This window comes from Dreissena polymorpha, chromosome 9 (genome assembly GCF_020536995.1).
Source record: "Dreissena polymorpha isolate Duluth1 chromosome 9, UMN_Dpol_1.0, whole genome shotgun sequence".
NCBI classification, from domain to species: Eukaryota; Metazoa; Mollusca; class Bivalvia; order Myida; family Dreissenidae; genus Dreissena; species Dreissena polymorpha.
Window position 1 is genome coordinate 68,709,025 of NC_068363.1, and position 21,453 is coordinate 68,730,477.

Below are 21,453 nucleotides of genomic sequence, written 5' to 3' on the forward strand. Positions count from 1 at the left end.
ATTGTTATCTATATTTTTGCAGAAATTCATCATAGTGGTAAAGCCAATAAAACAACAAGAATTGTTGCATATGAATCTCATGTGACTTTTCATTCACTTATTCTAGATTCCTACTCTTTATAAAACTCATGTATAACTCTGCGTGAATTGTTGCCCTGTGGTGATTTTGTAATACTACTGCATTTATTCTACACATGTTTGTGCATTTACATTAAAAATAGTTTGACAGTTGTTTTGACCTTATTAATTTCCCAATGTCTTGTGTGTATTTACTTTTATATTTGCACACATTTTGAACTATGAGAAAGATCAAGTGATGTTTTGTACCATAAAAGAAGATCAATGTTCAATTTCTAGTACATATTCTCATACTCATTTACTTCTTTATAACTGATATATGATAACAATTCAACATATTGTATTCAATTATGCAAAAACTATTTCATCAACACTCTATCTATTGAAAAAATATAATTGTTTTCGGTATCTTAACGTGTTCTTGAAAAACAGCTTGGAATCAGTCATCTCCTATAACATCCTAAGACGCTGAGATGCTTATCTCATGATCTCAAAGCTGGATAACAATTTGTGGAAAAATGTTTTTCCATTTTCTTTTGCTTATGCTCATTATTAAATTGCTGTCCGCATTTAATTATATCTAAAATATAGCTTTTCGCAGCGGCAACAAATGTCTATTTAAAAAAACATAAACACACACACAAAACTTCTTTAAACACATATATGTATATATCTGCTGAAACAACAAACCCTTTCTTTTCACAAAACCACTTTAAAGCCACACACCTTGAAATACAATACATGTTAATCAATACATATAGATGCAATTTGAAAGTGTGCACAATTGTCATTAAATCTATAGCCCAGTTAGCAAGTAATTTATTATTATTTTCTAATTTTAAAACCGAAAGTAGGATTTATATACGTATACGTACATTTCAACAAACGCGATTAGTTTTAAAATTTAAAGTTCAAAATAGACTGATTTATACCTTGTAACCACCAGATATATTCTTATTGGCGTAGATAAAATTAAATATATAGCCTAGTTAGCAAGTAATTTATTATTTTTCAAACGGTACCGCTTTTAAAACCGAAAGAAGGATTTCTAGACGTATACGTCCATTTTGGCAAACGCGATTATTTTTAAGTTTTAAAGCGCAAAAAAGACGGCTTTCTACCTTGTAACCACCAGATATATTCTAATTGGCATATATAAAATATGTTTCTTGTTTATACTTAAATTTACTATGCCATTTAGTTCATTTCAAGGTGTGTGGCTTTAACAACCCTTGCTTAACGTTAATACTACTCAGGTGAGCGACCAGGGCCACCATGGCCCTCTTGTTTGATGGAGCTTTTAAGGTCAAATGTTTACATTTAGCAATATTAAGCATTTAACTACAAACTGTGAAAAGGTCCCTTTTAGATGTTTACTAAAAATGCCACAAGGTAAAAATTAAGAACTCATTGGTTGTTTATTTGATTTAAAAGTGATTTTGTTTATTTGCCTTGTCAGCGAGGTTACTTTGAAGTTCTAATCACTTTTATCTTTTTTTTCAAATAATTAGTAAAAATATAATTTAAGCTTCATTTTGGAAAAACATGGATTATTCATATGCATTAATTGTCATCCCAGTACCAGAGACTCTCTTTAAACGAAAAACACCATTACATCAGAAAAAGTCGTCCTTGATTAGCTTGTGCGCATTGCACAGGCTAATAAGTGTGCAAAGGCTAATCTTATTTGACATGCACTAAGCCCCGTTTTCCTTGAAAGCAGCCAATATGTACAGATTTCAATGATAAACTGGCCAATGTCGTCGCACAAGCTGTTTATCACTAGACTGGCCAATGTCGTCGCACAAGCTGTTAAACACTATTGATTACACTGCTGTCCGCAGTGTGCCAGTGGTGAAGTACATGTATAAACAGGCAGATGCGGTGGTTATCGTTCCTAGTGTAGCTAAGAGCAGATTGACTTGCACAACTCCTCTACATTAGTTGTATGCTAGCGTGAACAACTAAAACAGTGTTCTTAAAAATGTGCTGATATCTTGACGTGACCTTAAACTTATTTTTGAAAAGTCACAGTCTTTCAGCGTTCAATAATTTGATTTGGGCTAACATGTATCATAGGGACATCAGTAGCAAGGACACATCTAGGTCACGAATAATGCTTAGTATCAGCTTTGTACTTTGATGATTTACAATCTGATTCATAAACAAACCAAAACATTGCCATACTCCTACAAATATTGTGTACATTTTGCTTAATAAAAACTATGAAGGAGGAGGGTTAAAACCCCTGTACACCATCAACATTTCAAATAGTAATCAATTGTAACAGGGTATTATACTTTTAAAAAAGTGTTTCACTGTTGTAGGCAATTTACTTTATTATGGTGATGTTCAAAAGCATCTGGTGTTATTTAAATGTATACTACTGGTATACAATTTGCCCAGTACAATTTAACCAAACTTATTATTTACTCAATCGGCATCACACGCGATAGCATGTATAACTACCTTTTTCTATTACAGGCAAGAGTATCAGAAAAATGCCAGCATGTAAGTATTATAAATATTTAACTGACTTTAGTTTTGTGGTTTATATTTAGATTTCACACCCAAGGACAATCGATGTGTTTTTAACCAGGTTTTTAGCAAAGTTTAAAATCCTGTTTATAAGATTGTGTTTGAGTGTTATTTGTGCGTAATCAAACAGGTGGTTTCTGCTAAATCACTGTTGTTTTCATCGACCAAATATGATGAAACTTTGGATACATCACTTGCATGGAAACCAGGCATATGGTATTGTATTTGTGGCCATTAATGTCAAGGGCACTCTTTCTAAAATACTTTAGTAGACAGCGTGCACTCAATAACAAGTATGAATGGAGGTATTGCACTGAAGCTTTGTGTTTCCGTATCTTACATGCATGGCTAGCAGGGAATTCGTTTTGACCAGTTGGTGCAATGTCAAGGTTACTTATACTCACTGTTGAGAAGGTGTGAAAACCCATGAGCAAATGGCAAGGTAACACTCAAGGTCAAACATCTAAAATGTGTATGGTACTGCATGGTGAATAATTAGAGCATTATTTACAATTCACTAGACATTATGTCTACAGGCATGTTACAAGTTTTTGAATGCATCGTTTGAGTTTTTATTGTGCAAGTTAGTTTTGTTTAAAACTTACTAAGATATTAAGATACAAATTAATACGTTCTCATTGTCTCTAATGTTGTTTATTGGGTTTGAGTTTCGACTACATGTCAATCTAGTCTTGCTTGCTTTACAGTTAGTATGGGAGTACAAGCAAAACCTGACCAAGGATGACCGCTTTGAGTCTGGGGTAAATGAAGTGTGTAAAAAGGTCTTTGAAGAGGTAAACGGCTTTAAGATTTGTTGAGACTAATTTTTATTCCATGAATGTTAAGGTTTTTTTAACAGCAATTATCTTTGGTTTACCCTATTTAATTTCAAAGTTGTTCAAATTGTTCCATGACATATGTAGGTTACCAGAACTAAACGAAACATACAAACTTTAAAAATCTTCTCTGAAACCGCATGAGTTTGTGTTTTAAAATTTGGTTGTATTGTATTCTACCAATTTAGTTCATTCGCTGGAGTCAAAAATGACAGTTGACTAAGTTTGTCATGACATGGGGTACAAAATGGTGACAACTCAGTCGCCACATGCCTTATAAAGACTATTATAGCAAGTACTTTTATAGAAAAATGACTAAAACAATCTTCTATAAACAGATGAAGCTCAGAGGTGTAATACATGTATTTGGCATTATACAATGTTTGTTCAGATCATTCTATTAAATGAAACATGGACCCACTCTGGTTTTAACTTATTTCCCTTTTGTGTATATTGACAAAACATAAAAAACCTTCTCTTTTGAAACCATTGGCACAGAAGTTTGGTATTTGGCATGTAGAATTTTAAGGTGGTTCTTTACAAAGTTTCTGCAAATCATGCCCTTTGGGTCAAACTGGCTCGCTCTTGGGGTTACTTGAAGCCATATTATGTGTACATGTATAATAAAAACTATAAAGGTCTTCTCCTTTGAAATCACATGGCACAGAGGTTTGGTATTTGGGATGTACATCTTATGTTGGTCTTCTAACAATTTTTTTCAAATCATGTTCTTGTGGTTGAAATTGAGGGTAGTAACTTCTTTCTCTTATCTCCTCTTAAACCTCAACGTTCACAAGTTTGATATTTGTCATGTGTTGGTGGTCCTCTAACAAATTTGTTTTGCTGTGGTCAAAACTGGGCCTCCCCAGTACAAATATCTCTTCAAAATTTGAAAGTGGTTTCGGAAACACCACATAAGCTGCTCAGAACAGATCAGTCCCCCAAAGTCTCAGGTGACCAACCATGGGCGTTTGGCACTCTTATGTAAAGAAAAACTGAAGCCAAATAGATTTAATCAGAAGCTAAATTTTTTAAACTGATTATCATTGGCTAGTACTTGCAGCGATTTTTTCCTCCTTTATAAAGTAGCTGTAAATTACAAAAAAGGTACTTTCCCAATTGAGAAAAAAACTCCAAAATTCCCAATTGCTGTCTTAAATTTGTCCCAAAAGAAAGAAACATTTCTTCAATTTCGTTCAAAAAATAATTTATCTGCAAGTGGTCATATAAAATGAGCTCTGAAACTGAACATTTCAAGCCAAAATGCATATTATTGCATATTTGAAGTGGTTTGTACAATTTATACCAAGAATTTTATAAGACTCATAATTCCCAATTTGAAGATTTCACAATGCAAATTTTCCCGATTTCATGATTTTTCTCCCTATTTTTTCCCAATTGTTTCTGTACCAGCTGACTTGTCAAAATGTTTGCGAGCAGGCAAGCCAGGCATGAGTAAATTTTTCAACCAGCATGCACAGTTTCCCTGCTTCTCAGTGTAACATTTCCTTTGTTTCAACTAACTTTGAGTTCTTCGGGGTGGTTTTTCATGATTGTAAAAGTAGTGAAAGTCTATGTCAGGTTAGAAATAGCACTGTCCCTTCACTTCAACATCTTGTCACACAAATACTTCAGTGAGAAATGGATGTGTTTTAGAACCCTGAGTGCCATGCCCTGCCCGCAGGTGTTGGGCAGCGTATCCCCTGCCTGATTGAGGTCATGGACAATGTCACAGATCCCGGCTGCCATCGCTTCCTTACCAAGATGGCAAACATTGTCTTTGGAGATTACCAGCTGGTCTGGCATTTTATGGAAAACTGTAAAGATGATATCAACAGCTTCAAGTGTGGAAGATTGGACAATGACTCCGATGTAAGTCTTTTATATTAAAAAAGGATATATGATTTGCTGATTCCCGTAGTAGTTAATCGCACAAACCTATTCATGGAATTAAACAAAAGTCACTATTTTTTCATCCAATCTCAACTTTTCTTTGTTCAAATGTTTGTTGCGGCTGCTTTAATATCTCATGTTTCCGACCATGATATCCTTTTGAAGTTTGATATTTTATCAAATCACTTTAGAATCTGCACATCTGTTGATCCTTTATATGAACCATTCAATGCCTAAATGGGTATTAATATGACCCAGTCCATGCCTAAATGGGTATTAATATGACCCAGTCCATGCCTAAATGGGTATTAATATGACCCAGTCCATGCCTAAATGAGTATTAATATGACCCAGTCCATGCCTAAATGAGTATTAATATGACCCAGTCCATGCCTAAATGGGTATTAATATGACCCGGCCCATGCCTAAATGGGTATTAATATGACCCAGGCCATGCGTAAATGATTATTAATATGACCCAGTCTATGCCTAAATGAGTATTAATATGACCCAGTCCATGCCTAAATGGGTATTAATATGACCCAGTCCATGCCTAAATGAGTATTAATATGACCCAGTCCATGCCTAAATGAGTATTAATATTACCCAGTTCATGCCTAAATGAGTATTAATATGACCCAGTCCATGCCTAAATGAGTATTAATATGACCCAGTCCATGCCTAAATGAGTATTACTATGACCCAGTCCATGCCTAAATGGTATTAATATGACACAGTCCATGCCTAAATGAGTATTAATATGACCCAGTCCATGCCTAAATGAGTATTAATATGACCCAGTCCATGCCTAAATTGGTATTAATATGACCAAGTCCATGCCTAAATGGGTATTAATATGACCCAGTCCATGCCTAAATGAGTATTAATATGACCCAGTCCATGCCTAAATAAGTATTAATATGACCCATTCCATGCCTAAATGGTATTAATATGACCCATTCCATGGCTTAATGGGAATTAATATGACCCATTCCATGCCTAAATGAGTATTAATATGACCCAGTCCATGCCTAAATGAGTATTAATATGACCCAGTCCATGCCTAAATGAGTATTTATATGGATTACCCATTCCATGCCTAAATGGTATTAATATGACCCATTCCATGGCTTAATGGGTATTTATATGACCCATTCCATGCCTAAATGAGTATCAATATGGATTACCCATTCCATGCCTAAATGGTATTAATATGACCGATTCCATGGCTTAATGGGTATTAATATGACCCATTCCATGCCTAAATGAGTATCATGTCAAATGTGGCCAGCTTAGCTCCAACCTTAATGCACATTCTTTTAGGCTGGCCAGGAGCTACCATGTCTGCTATAAAAATCACAGCAAGTTTCATAGTATCATCAGCTGACGTTATGTATCCTCATCAGAGTGTACGGACCTGAGCCATATCTGGGGCAACCATGTGCGCATATGTTCCAAGGCCCATTTTCGCATGAGTTGGCTCATATAACTCTGGCCTTGTTAAGTTTTTAGTCAATGTCAACTCTTAATGTCCAGTTAACAGTTTTCAATCATCATAAAACCTCTTTAAACATAACAGTTTGATAACCTTAGCTCAGATTGATGATCAATTTAATTGTATAGGGAACAGCATAGAAATGGTGTTTATTAGGATTGCCTGTTTGATATTTTATCCTCATAGTTGAGGTTTTAAGTTCGTAAAATTACAATTTTCAACATTGTTGCTATAGCTAGACATTTGCTTTCAGAAAATGCATTCTCAAGGGAAGACTATACTTTGCTTAGCAAGGCAAATTGGCATGCTGAAGAACCCAGAGTGTCGAAAGCAAGTCCTACGAGTTGCTGAGTTGCAGTCAGACGATTACCACATGGATCGCTCACTGTACTATGCGTGTCGTGACGCAAGGGAGATGTTCTGTGGTCAAGTGCATTCTGGGAACGGAAAAGTGTTTGAATGCCTGTTTAAAAACAAAATGCATCCTGAGATGCCTTCAAAGGTATTAATGTGTTTTTGCAGATTTGTTTCTGAAATAGTGCTTAATATTCATGTTTGTGTATGAAGGTTTTGACAATACTTTTTAATGATTTTTAGAGAAAAGTGTTTGCCAACACCTTCATTTATCTCAGTTGGACTCGTCATACCTGTCAAATTATTTTAGAGTCCAAGATTTAGTTAAGACAGAAGTTAAACTAGTGAAAAAGTTCTTTTAATGGTTTAAATTGTTGCTCAAGCCTCAAAACTTGTAAGGTAAGATCATCTCAAATAAACTAATGAACTTAAATCTGAACTCATTTTAAGGCTTAACAAGGTCTTTAAATAAAACTATTTCCAGTGTAAGGACCTACTCCAAGTGCGCCAGAAACTAATTGCAGAAGATGTCAAAGTGGAGAAATCGTTCTACGATGCATGTCATGCTGATATCATCAAGAACAAATGTATCGCTGGAATGGACACAGCTGGGGGTCATGCTCAACGCTCCACTATCCTCCTTTGTCTGGAGAACGGTTTGAAGCAAGGTATTTCAGGCTGACAAAATTGTTGATTCTTTAGTTTGTTTAGTCTATTGTGCCCTGTACACACCTGAAAGACTGTGACCAGTTCTAGTCTTGGCAGGTGATGGTAGCTGTCCTGTGACAGTTAAGTTCTGAACAGGCTATTAATGACGGTTTTCATTACTTCTAGACAGACTCTGTTCTTCTGGCCATAATTTCTGAATATTTATTAAGTCGGTTTTATGATTAATTTGCTTACGTTGCATATTTTAAGGAGTTATATGAAGAATTTGTTTTTGTTGCATATTAAAAAAGCATAAATCTGATCCTGTTTAAACCGACTTCAGAATATTCAAGGAATCAGAGCCTGTTGGTCTTCTTAGCTCCCAGCCTTGTAACTCGCAGTCTGTTCAGGCTTTATGCTGTTTGCTGCTGATCAGTATCTAAGGATTGGAAATGAAGCCTTTAAAACTTGAATCTAGTAAGAAAGGTCTTTGACTTTCTAAGCGACTACAAATGCGTAAAAATACTTATCTAAGTGGTAAAGGTTTAAAATAATATACAAAGCATGTGTATACTATGGAGATAATGTGTTGCACACAATATCTGGGTCCTGAGCTGATAGGTCAAGGTCAATGGTCGTTTTAAAATAATGATAACAATTCCAATGGAATTCTAGGCAACATACTTCCAGTTTTGCAGACAGGAATCTTAGTGAAATTTCACAACTTGAATTGAGAACAATTCTGGTATGCATATTTGGCATTTAGTACAGATGAGAAAGACAGAGCCATATAAGCAGAACAAAAAATATGTTAATGTGTGATGATTTTTTTTAATTCCTTGCAATTTCAGGCTTCAAGCCAGCAGGAGAATGTATGACACAGATGAGCTTGCTCAGGAAATCTTTGATGGAGGACTATCAGATAACACCAGAGATTGTTTCCAACTGTGGCCTCGAGATTGACAAGTTTTGTCGTACGCAGGCAGGCTTGGATGAACAGGGCGGCACCATTCACTGTCTCATGCAAATGGCCAACCCCAGGGAGAGGGATAGGAAGAATCAGAAAGATCATCCTCACGCTAAGGATCCTAGAGAAGATTTCAGACCTGAATGCAAAGCAGCAGTAAGTATACTCTTTAATGATGTATAAAAAATAGTCAGAGTTGTAGTGTCTGTAAAATTGTCATTGAAAGTGTATACGTTTGTGTTGAATTATGCTTTTTCTTCATATAAATACATGTTTAAAAAATACTGTTCTTAGATTCTGGTGTCATGTCTGGGGCACACATAGTGAGTGTACATGTACATACATACATTCGAACATTATTATTTCAAAGTCTATGGAACATTTCAGAAATGTATGCAGTTTGTGAAAATTGTCACAATTAATGAGCGAGTGGGGTATGTCCGTGAAAAAAAGCAGGTCTCAATTAAGAAGGCAACAATGCATTTACGATAGTGAAATGAGTGTTAAATATGTTCAAAGAACTGCATTTTACATTGGAAATACTTATAAGTACAATTGAAAGAAATTTGATTTTACTTTTAATTATGAAAAACAAACAAATTATCAATAGAAAATACTAGAAGACATCAGTTGTACCTTACAATATACAAAGTTTGAAATCAAAGTGTTCAACTGTATGAGCTGCGCTCTGTGAAAAGGGGGTTTAATGCACCTGCGTAAAGAATCATCCCAGATTAGCCTGCGCAGTCTGTACGTGCTAATCAGGGACGACACTTTTTGCCTACACTAGATTTTTTAGAAGAGACTTACTTTAGAGGTAAAATATCATAAATGCGGAAAGTGGTGTTCCTGATTAGCCTGTGTGAACTGCACTGGCTAATGTGGGACGACACTTTACACACATGCATTAAACCCCTTTTCACAGAGCCCTTATGTATGATAATGCAGTTGGCAGGCTAGCTTGCTAGAACAGTGAACCATAAATTGGTCCTCAGCCTTGCAACAAAATGTGTGTGGGGATTGTTTATGAAGTCCTTTCCGCTGATATTTTCCCATCCCTCTGATTCAAGTAGGGCAGTTGTCAGTTACTTAAGTTTGTGTACTGGGTATACTGGTTAACCAGCTAACCCAGGTAAAGTGTGATTTGGAGAACCAAGCCCTGTTACTTAAGTTTGTGCACTGAGTATACTGGTTAACCAGCTCACCCAGGTAAAGTGTGATTTGGAGAACCAAGCCCTGTTATATGACTGAAATACTGCACAAAAGTCAACAAAACAAGGAAACAAACATAATTATGCAGTACATATTTCATGTTTCTGCCGCATTATGATTTATGCCCCAACGTGTATATTTAAGTTGGAAGATTTACTGAAGGAAGCAGATGTTGCGGAGGATGCTAGTGTTGATGGTGTGTTGATGACAGCATGCAGCAAGATGATCAATGGAGAATGCAAAGGGAAAATCCGTACAGAGTAGGTCATTTCAGAGGACTAGATTGGGCATTTGTATTGCATTTCGGGTACATTATTACAACAAATTTCACTCTTTAACTCTTAAATACGTATTTTAACGCATTTATAGTCCTTTAGAAAGTTACATTCAATTCATTCCTTTATTACTAAATTCCAGTTTTAAAGGCTTCCAACCCATAGATACTGATGAGCAGCAAATGGCATAAATCCTGAACAGACTGCAAGTTACTCGCAGGCTGTTTTGGTTTAAGGCTGTTTGCACATAGCCATTTTCACTTTGCCTCTGAGTGGGAATGGGTTAATATATATTTGTTAAGCCCAGTTGTGTTTTTTATTTTTTGCAAACACTGAATGATCTTAAAGATTTTTATGCCCCCTTATGATGTTTTATATTTGGTGTGCTCCATCATATCCTGCAAGCTGTTATGGTGAAAAAACGCAATGATTGTGTCAGTCTACCTTGTACTTGTTCTTACATGAAACATTTAAGTCATTACACATGTCATAACTATAAGTAAAATTAAAACTGAACTGTTATATAAGTTTTTGTTCGTTTTATTGTTTGGCTGAAATGCATTTAACAATTTTTTTCTTAGTATATATTATTATTTTCTTAAGCATTCTTTATATATGATTGAATATCCCTATTATGAATTGTTTGCTATTAACTGTTGTGTAAGTGTTGTGTTGGGTTCAAAGTCTCCACAAGGGTTGACCACAAAGCTGTTTCAAAATATGTTCCAAACAACATTTTCATGACCTATCCTTGTATATAAGAAAATGAAGAGTATGTACCAAAGGGATCGGACATAAGCAAGCCACCCTATTGAGTACTGTGTTATATATTATTTGATTAAAAATCAAGCAATTATTTGAGCCATGCTCTGTGAAAAAGGGGTTTTATGCATGTGAGTTAAGTGTCGTCCCAGATTAGCCTGTGCAGTCCGCACAGGCTATTCTGGGACAACACTTTCCGTCTAAACTGGATCTTTGCTAAGAAGATACTTTTTAAAATGAATACAATAAAAGCGTAAAGTGTTGTCCCTGATTCTGAGACGATTCTATACGCACATGCATTAAACCACTTTTCACAGATGGAGGCCTATTTTTATATTCAGACTTATGAACTGCCTGATTGAGAACATTGATGCTGATGACATGACTGAGCCGTGTGAGGACAAACTCATTGAAATACAGTACTTCATTGTCAGGGACTTCAGGTAGTGTTCACACTTTGTGTTGTAAAAATAAATATGTCTGTGTTTTAAATATTTGTATAACCCTGCAAACATGATTTTGGAGGGGTTATGATAGAGTCACTTTGATGGTTGGTCCTTAGTTGGCATTTATTGCATCAGGTAAGTTAAGCAATTAATTAAATTGAAACATAAAATAAGTTGTGACCATGGAGTGTTTTTGTACTTTTTTTGTACATATTTGGATGAATTTCTCTTCGCTGAATTGCACTTCATTGGTCGATTTTTATGCCCCAGATGGAATGATCAGCGGGTATATTGTTTTTGGCCTGTCTGTCTGCCTATCCGTTATTGTGTGTGTGTGTCTGTCCCAAAACTTTAACCTTGTACATAAAATGGAAACTCTTAGGTCTATGTTCTTTAAACATCACATGTGCATGCATCTCATTGAGATCTACAATCAAACATGGTTTGAGTTAACTAGGTCAATGGTCAAGGTCACTGACCTTTACATTCAAAATATAACCTTGTTTCTAATATAGCTGCCGTGCTGCTTCAAAGTGCAGTTGGGGGCATTGTGTTTCACAAACACAGCTCTTGTTTAAAATAATGTGAAATATGTAAAAGAACCCATAAAACCCAATCACCCTGTAAAATTATCAGTAAAATTTAAAACATCTGAGCCTGAGCGCCACTTCAGAAGTAGCATTTGCTCATTATTAATGCATCTCAAAAAAGAGGTGGCGCCCGTGATTAACGGCCGTGTTATCTGCACAAATCCATTTTAATATTTGTAAACTTGTATTGTGTAATTTTCCCTCAATTGGGAAAGTTTCTTTTACTGATGCATAATAAAAAAATGAAACAAATCGCTGCCTTGTGATTTCAGACTGGATGCTGACCTGTACAAGCAGTGTCATGAGGATGCCGTTAATTTGTGCAAGGCCCCTAATGACTGGTGGGCAAATAAGGGTAACAAAGCAACTGCAGAGACCGATCCAGATGTGTTCCCATGTCTGTACCGTCATCTGCCAAACAAGCTCCAGGAACACAAGCAGGCCATGATGGACCACGATGACAATGATGATGATGAGGAAGAGTTTAAGCCTGACGTATGTTGTTTTAAGGGTCAGGTGGTTTAATAATTAGCAGGAGACATTTAAAGGTGGTTCTCTAATTACATCGTTGAAATCATGCCCCGAGGTCTAAATTGGTGCTACTAAAGGGTTTACTTTTTATGCCTCCGGATTGAAAGATCGGGGGGCATATTGTTTTTTGCCTGTCTGTCTGTCTGTCATTTATTTATTCATTTTGTGTGTCCCAAAACTTTAACCTTGGTTAAAGTTTTGCAATAACTTTTGCATTATTGCAGATAGCAACTTGATATTTGGCAATCAAGTGTATCTCACGGAGCTGTACATTTTGAGTTATGAAAGCTCAAGGTCATCCTTCAAGGTCAAAGGTCAAATAAATGGCTTCATAGCAGCATCAAAACTTTAACCTTGGTCATAACTTGTGCAATATTTAAGATAGCAACTTGATATTTGGCATGCATGTGTATCTCATGGAGCTGCACATTTTTAGTGGTGAAAGGTCATTCTTCAAGGTCAAAGGTCAAATATATGGCTTCAAAGCGTCGCAATAGGGGGCATTGTGTTTCTGACAAACACATCTCTTGTTTTTAATTTAAATATGAATATAGAAAATTGTTTAATTTCTTCTAATAATGCTTTATACCACATTAATTCTTTGTCATACATAGTAAGAAATTAAGATAAAAACTACAGATATTACACAAATATCCCCAAATCTACACATAAACGTTTAGTTTCTTGTTTGGAACGAGTGACCTAGGACCATAAGGCCTGCTTATTACATACGTTTCAGGAGGAATCCTGGAGTTGTTAAATATTTTGGTCAAAATAGCAGGGACACGGTACATGCTTCCCTGGGCTAAATGAAACCACTGTATACCTTAGACTGTAAGCTTGTTTAGCTGTGGGATGGTTTTATTTCTTCAGTTCTTAGTATAAAAATTAAAAAAAACTCTGTTCTTTGGTGTAAAATAAATCTAAAACCCCGAGTAGTATTCAAGTTAAAGATTGCTTAATTGACCATTTGCTAGGGAATTATAAAACATATCATATTCCAACAAACACTCATATGAAATGATAACTTTTACAAGATGTGTCCTTTAGCCAATTTTGTTCTTTTTGTCTTAAATGTTCATGCAAAGTCCATTGAAATTCAAGTCTTTCAATTACCTCACCCATGAGGCTGACACCACTATCTTAAGTACACATGCCCACTGAGATTGGATGAATATCTCATAATAAGTTTTGATGATAATTTCAGGAACTCCCAAACCCACTCAGCAGGCAATGTGAACAGGAAGTGAGACGAGTGATGCGACATCGTGCCAAAAGTATCGACCTCGAACCAAGTCTGGAGGCAAAGTGTCTAACTGATCTTGCAGTGTTGTGCTCTGACCTTGAACATTATGGCCAGGGGAAGGTAGGGGCAAAGTTGAATTGTGCTATAATGTGCCATTCTTCATATAACACTTGCCTGGAGAAGCAATTTATTTGTCCCAGCATCTCCTTATTGTCCCCTACCGATGAAACTGGAGGGGACTTATTGTTTGCGCTCTGTCAGTCTGTCAGTCAGTCTGTCTGTCACACTTTTTTGGATCCTGCGATAACTTTAAAAGTTCTTCATATTTTTTCATGAAACTTCACATTTGGATAGATGGCAATATGAAGATTATGCACGTCATTTCAATTTGTTCCTATGTCAATAATTATGGTTGCTATGGCAAAAATATAAAAAAATAAACAATGCTGACAATGGTGGAGTTTCACCGGTAGGGAACCATATTGCTTGGCAATCTCTTGTTCCTAGAGGCATATAGCCGTATGCCTGTCCTTTATTAAATCTGTCTGTACCAGCTAAACGCTTGATGACACATTTGGTATTTCTTCTATACCTTTGTCTACTAAGCTTTGAAACATGCATGGCTGTTCGATTGGGGCAATCTCAACACACCCATATCACCTGACATTATTTTGATCTCAATATTGATCTTCTTTTGGAAAATAAATAATTCATAAGGTTCAAATGCTTAGTTAACCAAAAAATGAAGTGTTTGGTCTTAAATCAATATAGCTAGCTGGAAACAAAGCATTGATACATTCATGGGTTTTAATTATGAACAGTCTTAACACACCCACATGACCTTTATTGGACCTTGACATTGACTTACTTTTTGACAAAGACTAATTCAGGCTTTCTCAATTCATGGTGAACCGAAAATGATGCATTTTGTCTAACATCCATGCTACTCGACCTTTACATTGACACACTTTTAAACTTAGTCTAATTCAGAATGTCTAAATGTGTTCACTTAAAATAGCGCATTATGTCTAACATTTAAACATTTTGTTGAAAATCTTTGATACTTCCATGTATGCTGTCTATTAACACATTAAACACACCCACATCACATGACCTTATTCTGACATTGACTGCGGCCTACTTTTGGACATAGACTTATTAAACTGGCTCATCAATCAGTACAAACCCAGCTTCCACTGTGGAAATATGCGTTTATCAAACGCAGCATCTTGTCTTCTCTGCTTGTTTTTTCCTGCAGCTTTTACTAACTGTTTACGTTTTTTTTCCAGAAACTGAAATGTCTTCAAGATAAGTATGAAGATATTGACGATAAAAAATGCAAAGCTGAAGTTCGTAAGTTCATCCGTGATGAGGACGAAGACCTCGATCTGGACACGATTCTCATGAAGGCTTGCACTCCAATGATCAAAAGCTTCTGTGAAGTAAGAATGTGTTTATGACAACAAGTTTTGATGCCCCCAGTAGGGTAGCTTATAGCAGTTTGTCAGGCATTCCATTTTCTCGAAGTTTTTTACACAACTCTTTAAGATATTGAGCAGGTTTTTGGTATGTGAGTCTGCCTACATGACTTACAGATGAAGTGTGGGTTTCGTTCTGGTCCATCAATTTTTGACGAAGTTATGGGCCTTGGACTAATTTATTTTATGGTCACATTCCTGTGGAACAGCAGATACTGTTTTTATAAATGTGCCAAGAACTCTTATTGTTTGCGCCCTTGTTTCACTTATCAGTAGACAACATAGATTTATTATTTACAATGTAATGGTTATAATTAATTTAACTTTATATCTAAACATGTTCAATGAAAACGAAATATTTATTGTTACAGTTGTTTGATATTCATTATTTAGTTCTGTATTTACTTTTAGGGCATTTTAGACAACAACGCAGATGCCTCCAATGTTATGAACTGCCTAATTGAGAACAAGAATCACAGAGATATGAACTCAAAATGCAAGGCTGGAATAGAACACCATCAGATTGTGAGTATTACATAAATCTTGCTTGTTTCTTTAGTTTTATGTGTTATTTAAAGGAGATAGTACAGTACCTGAACAATGCAGTGCATAGATGCTAATAATTTTTGTTTGTGATTTATTTCTGTCTCATAGAATTACTGTTTACTTATCATAGTATGATTATAAGTTTAAGGCTTTGCATTTACATTATTATACCCCCACAAACGAAGTTTAGGGGGGTATATAGGAGTGAGCTTGTCTGTCTGTCTGTCTGTCTGTCTGTCTGTCTGTCTGTCGGTCTGTCTGTTGGTCTGTCGGTTGGTTCGTATTAAGTGTCCGCTCTCTAATTCAAGTTGTTTTCATCTTATCTTCACCAAACATGTTTTATTCAGTGCTTCAGCCAGGATTTGACAATGGCAGTGTGGCCTTTCATTAAAAGGGCATTTAAGCTTATGCTTTTGTATTATCCCTCAGGCATAATTTAAATAACGTGTTATACATGTATCTTTCTTTTACTTTTTCTTTGAAGCCATTGTTTTTATAATTCATAATAAAACAAGTTGTGTAAATTTATATAATTTTATAAACTACTAGTACAATGTGCTGTACAATAAGGTTATCAAATCATAAGGGCATGTCGGAGCTCGGAAGGGTCAGGGTGGGACCTATCGGTATGGTCACATTTTAAAAGGCCTTTTAGAAAAGAGTTATCATTTAAGTAAATATCCACATTATATTATTGTTGTTTATGTGTGCAGATCCAAATGAAGGACTACACATTTTCTCACAAGTTCCGAGAAGCGTGCAAGAAAGATGTTCTAGAGCACTGTAGAACCAGCAAAACAAAGTATGTATTTCAAATAAAATCAATTGTTATTTTGTGCTCTTAAATCATAAGTTACAGTTTTTATGTCCTCGGATCGAAAGATCGGAGGCATGTTGTTTTTGACCTGTCTGTCTGTCTGTCATTCATTCATTGTATGTGTGTGTCCCAAAACTTTAACCTTGGATAAAGTTTTGCAATAACTTGTCCATTATTGAAGATAGCAACTTGATATTTGGCATGAATGTGTATCTCATGAAGCTGAACATTTTGAGTAGGGAAAAGTCAAGGTCATCTGTCAAGGTCAAAGGTCCAATATATAGCGGAAAAATAGGGGGCATTGTGTTTCTGACAAACACATCTCTTGTTTTGTTTAATCCTAACTGACTTAGATTATTGTCCCCTACCGGTGAAACCCAATAAGGGGACTTATGGTTTGCGCTCTGTCCGTCAGTCCGTCACACTTTTCTGGATCCTGTGATAACTTTAAAAGTTCTTCATATTTTGTCATGAAACTTTAAACATGGATAGATCGCAATATGGAGATTATGCATGTCATTTCATTTTGTTCCTATGTCAGGAATTCTGGTTGCTATGGCAGCAAATAAATAAAAAAAATCTGGCAATGGTGGAGTTTCACCGGTAGGGGACCATATAGCTTGGCAATCTCTTGTTCTTTATTGATTACTAGCCATATTGAAAAATGTGAGTTTTCCTGTAGAATCAATATTAGACATTCATAAGAGATTAAGTTTTATAACTTATATTACATTAATAAAATTTCCTTTTATAGTCCCCTACCGGTTTCACCGGAGGGGACTTATGGTTTGCGCTCTGTGTGTCCGTCAGTCAGTCAGTCTGTCACACTTTTCTGGATCCTGCGATAACTTGAAAAGTTCTTAATATTTTATCATGAAACGTCAAACATGGATAGATGGCAATATGGACATTATGCACGTCATTTCATTTTGTTCCTACGTCAACAATTCTGGTTGCTATGGCAACAAATATAAAAACAAAAATATATATTTCTGACAATGGTGGGGCCGGTAGGGGACTTGTATTGCTTGACAATAGTATTGTTATGTCATATGTTACACATAATAGACATTGAAATTTGCAAAAAAAATGGCACAAGTTGAATTGAGAGCTTTTAGTAATTAGACATGTGCAACCAATAGCAATCTTTATCTTCTTGTGCCTTTACGGTTTTGTACGCAGATTTGTTAATTAAATGCATAGACTTTGGACAAATATTGATACCCTTTACTACCTACAAACAGGGCGGACGTGGTATCCTGCCTTAGTGAGATTGTTCGCAACAATATCCTATTAGAACAGACGCACAATATCAGTCAAGATTGCCGGGAGGTACTGAAGATTGACCTGCTGCAAATGGTATGCTTACATGTGACCCGTGTCTTGTGAACATGTGTCTGATGCCATAAGTGACCTGTGTCTTGTGAACATGTGTCTGGTGCCATATGTGACCCGTATCTTGTAAAAATGTGTCTTGGTCATATGTGACCCCAGTCTTGTAAACATATGTCTTGTGCCATATGTGGCCAGTATTGCTTCAGACCAACCTGTGCAACTCTGCAGTCTGGTCAAAGGCTGCCATGTCCGCTATAAAGTCATGCAAGATTTTGCAGTCTTATTAGTAGATACCATAGCTCCTGACCAGACTGTGTTAATGGGCAGGCTAGTCTTGAGCTAGGCTGATCGCAAATGGCATAAGACGCATATTTGCATGACATAGCTTTTGTTTTATCTTATGAACTGTTATCATGTAACATAAAGTGGTAGAATGTGCACAGTTTTGCTGATTGGCAAGTTTGTGTTAATCAAGCTTTTCATTGAGGCCATGCACTGTCTGTAGCTTATTTCCATAATTTATCTATGTTACAAAATGCCATTCAATACATAAAAAAGAACATTCAGAGAGTATTTGTATAATGTATTTGAATACTGTTAGGTTTGTTCATCGTCATTAACAAGTGTGGGTCAACTTTTTTCAAATGGCTCCAAGACTCTTGGGCAGAATTTAAAGAAACTTTACAAAAATGTTTCTTGGGTGGTCTTACATGAAAATATTTTAAATGATTCTGGTTTGCAGATTAATTAGATCATGGGTCAGAAGTAGTGTATTAATATTTAAAACTTTTTAAAAAAAGACTGCATGCCCCAGAGGTTTAACATTTGTTGTGTGTAACATCATATTTGGGTTGTCAAAGTTTGTTCAAATCATCTCCCTTGGGTTAAAATTTCGAGTGGTTTAATACTATGGGTTTAACCATTGAGCTACAGTTCTCAGGTTGAGCATTCAAGGATCCTAAGGATACTCTTGTTTAATAAAGTATCTTGTAAATATTATTATTTAAAATTACTTTATCTTCTTTGCAGAGTGAAAATATCAATTTAGATCCAGCACTGAAGCAAGCTTGTGGCGATGACCTTAAACAGTTTTGCAAGGGAAATCATAATGATGATGGACAAGTAAGGAGCATGAACTTTACAGAAATATGTTTGGATGAAAATGAGTCTGTTTTATGTCATGCTGACATAATGTGGTTACAGGGCTGGGATTTCTCCTGCTTTCACATGATTTCCTCCTTTTTAGTGTCAAAATAACTGTACAAATAGATTGACTTTGCTAAATCTATTTACAAATAAAATGTATAGTTAACCCTGTCATTGGGGGGGGGGGGGGCGGGGGGGGGGGGGGTAAGGCATTTTCTTCTCTTGAGGTGAATCTTAAATCACACCCTTGGGGAAATAGGGCATCAACATGGGAATTTCATTTCTGATTTTGTTAAGTTGTTAAGTTTGTCTGTAGACCATTTGTATTTCCCTCTACGTCCAGCAATTTTAATCCAATCTGCACCAAATCATATATGTTTGTGTGTATGATAATAACCCAAGCTAGGTCAAATACACTAATAATTCAAATCTGTTGAAGTTGTTTTATGGCCCTTTAATCATCTGGAGTATTTGTTTATGTCAAACGATTGTCTCCTAACATTTACAAAGTTATACAGATCTTTGTGATAATAATATATTTGATTAGCTCAAGAACTATTCTAGTGATAATTATATATAAGCTTAACTTGAAAACAGGGCCAAACTTAAACAGTTGATTGTTTCTCATGGCCTACCCAGGTTCACTGGTAATTGGAAAGTAGGTACGCATTTTTTTCATAAATGATTTCTTGTTGTTTCAAGTTTGGAAATTGTGAAAGGATCATCTATGAAACCCACATTATCTTTGTTCTTACATATTCAATTGTAAACAAGTGTCCAGTTAATACAGTAAATTTATTTACAGAAATATCAATTACTAAAAATAGTTTATATTTTACAAACAACTTTTGATTCTTATGGCATGAGCTATTTGCTAACCTATTTACATGGATATATACACGTAATTTCATACTAATAATGACACATAATCTCTATGTAAGTTCTATTGGAATGAAGGATTGATTACTATCTTTCTTTTATAGGCCACTGAATGTCTGAGAGAAAACAAGAAGTCTCTGTCAGCAGAGTGCCACAAGAAGGTGTTTAAACGTCAGGTATCCAAATTAATTGTAAAGTATTCATTTTTTGATTTTAGGAAAATATGGCAAGGCTTAGGATCAAAGTCTTTAATTAAGCCTTTATCTCTTAGATATCGGTATGTATTTTAAAGCATTTGGAGTCCATCAGAAAATTAAATTTATTTAGAGACCTTTCTTAATAGATTCAAATTTTAAAGGCTTCATTTACAACCCTTAGATACTGATGAGTAGCGAACAGCATAAAACCTGAACAGACTGCGCATTACTCGCAGGCTGTTTTGGTTTTATGCTGTTTGCACATAGCCAGTTCCACTTTGCTTAATAGTGGGAAAGGATTAATACAATAAACTTGCCTTCAAAACCAACGTTGAACACAATTGTTTTAGGTGTGAACATGAATCATGTACCTATACATGTAATTATTCAGTATTAGATGTTGAAGTTTAATGTTCCATAATTAATATGTATCTTGCCGCAAGGGTTGTTAAGCTCGTTGGTTGTTACGCTTCGTTGCAATAATTTCCTTCCACAAATCTCTGTTTAATGCCCAACAATTTGTTTCAGCTGGATGAAGTTAATTTAGATGCAGACTTCTCACTGTTCAGGACATGCAAACAAATGATCAAGGTAACAAGGCATATATGCCCATCAGAGGGGGGGGGGCGGTTAAATTGGATATAATGGATAAGGTGGAGATAAAATTGGATTTACATGGAGCCGCTATTTGGACCCAAAGGATAGGGAAAAAAAAACTATTTATCTTGTGCTTGAGTCAAATATTATGTAAGAAGCTTATGAATTTAAGCAAATTTTTGGTGGTGTTAAATTATGTACTGGGAACCAGTTTGGGCAATGCTACAATAACTTATGATATTTCATGTCTGTTCACACAATTGGCAGCAAATCATATTATAATTATGGCAAGCGGTTTGAGGCATACTCCCAAGAAACTAGGTTTCTCATTTCTCATGAGAAACCTAGTTTCTTGGGATTATGCGTCGAACTGCTTGCCATAATTAACCTCCAGTTGTCTCCCATTGCTTAGTACACGCTGGCGTCATATGTGTAGAATGATAAGCAATAGACGTGACACAGTGAATGTTACTCCCCAAGAACATTTTTTGAACAATTTTCAGACAATGCTAAGTAATATTCTACGAAACTTGTAGGAAACTTCTCGAGGAATGAAATTAGTAAAGTAATCGGTCCAGATTGGTCTG

General features: G+C 35.7%; 1 protein-coding gene across 1 annotated transcript in view; it reads left to right on the forward strand.

Annotated features, from left to right (window-relative positions):
- The window catches only part of LOC127844333 (Golgi apparatus protein 1-like), a 56,886-nt gene that overhangs the window by 12,319 nt on the left and 23,114 nt on the right, over positions 1 to 21,453 (forward strand). The window contains exons 2-18 of the mRNA XM_052374441.1: positions 2,563 to 2,589; positions 3,324 to 3,410; positions 5,109 to 5,324; positions 7,094 to 7,342; positions 7,679 to 7,862; positions 8,694 to 8,965; positions 10,166 to 10,281; positions 11,400 to 11,501; positions 12,367 to 12,589; positions 13,833 to 13,991; positions 15,161 to 15,313; positions 15,761 to 15,874; positions 16,609 to 16,697; positions 17,957 to 18,071; positions 19,077 to 19,169; positions 20,177 to 20,248; positions 20,798 to 20,860. Coding sequence (XP_052230401.1) covers positions 2,563 to 2,589; positions 3,324 to 3,410; positions 5,109 to 5,324; positions 7,094 to 7,342; positions 7,679 to 7,862; positions 8,694 to 8,965; positions 10,166 to 10,281; positions 11,400 to 11,501; positions 12,367 to 12,589; positions 13,833 to 13,991; positions 15,161 to 15,313; positions 15,761 to 15,874; positions 16,609 to 16,697; positions 17,957 to 18,071; positions 19,077 to 19,169; positions 20,177 to 20,248; positions 20,798 to 20,860 — 2,334 coding nt within the window. The remainder of the gene's footprint in view (positions 1 to 2,562; positions 2,590 to 3,323; positions 3,411 to 5,108; positions 5,325 to 7,093; positions 7,343 to 7,678; positions 7,863 to 8,693; positions 8,966 to 10,165; positions 10,282 to 11,399; positions 11,502 to 12,366; positions 12,590 to 13,832; positions 13,992 to 15,160; positions 15,314 to 15,760; positions 15,875 to 16,608; positions 16,698 to 17,956; positions 18,072 to 19,076; positions 19,170 to 20,176; positions 20,249 to 20,797; positions 20,861 to 21,453) is intronic.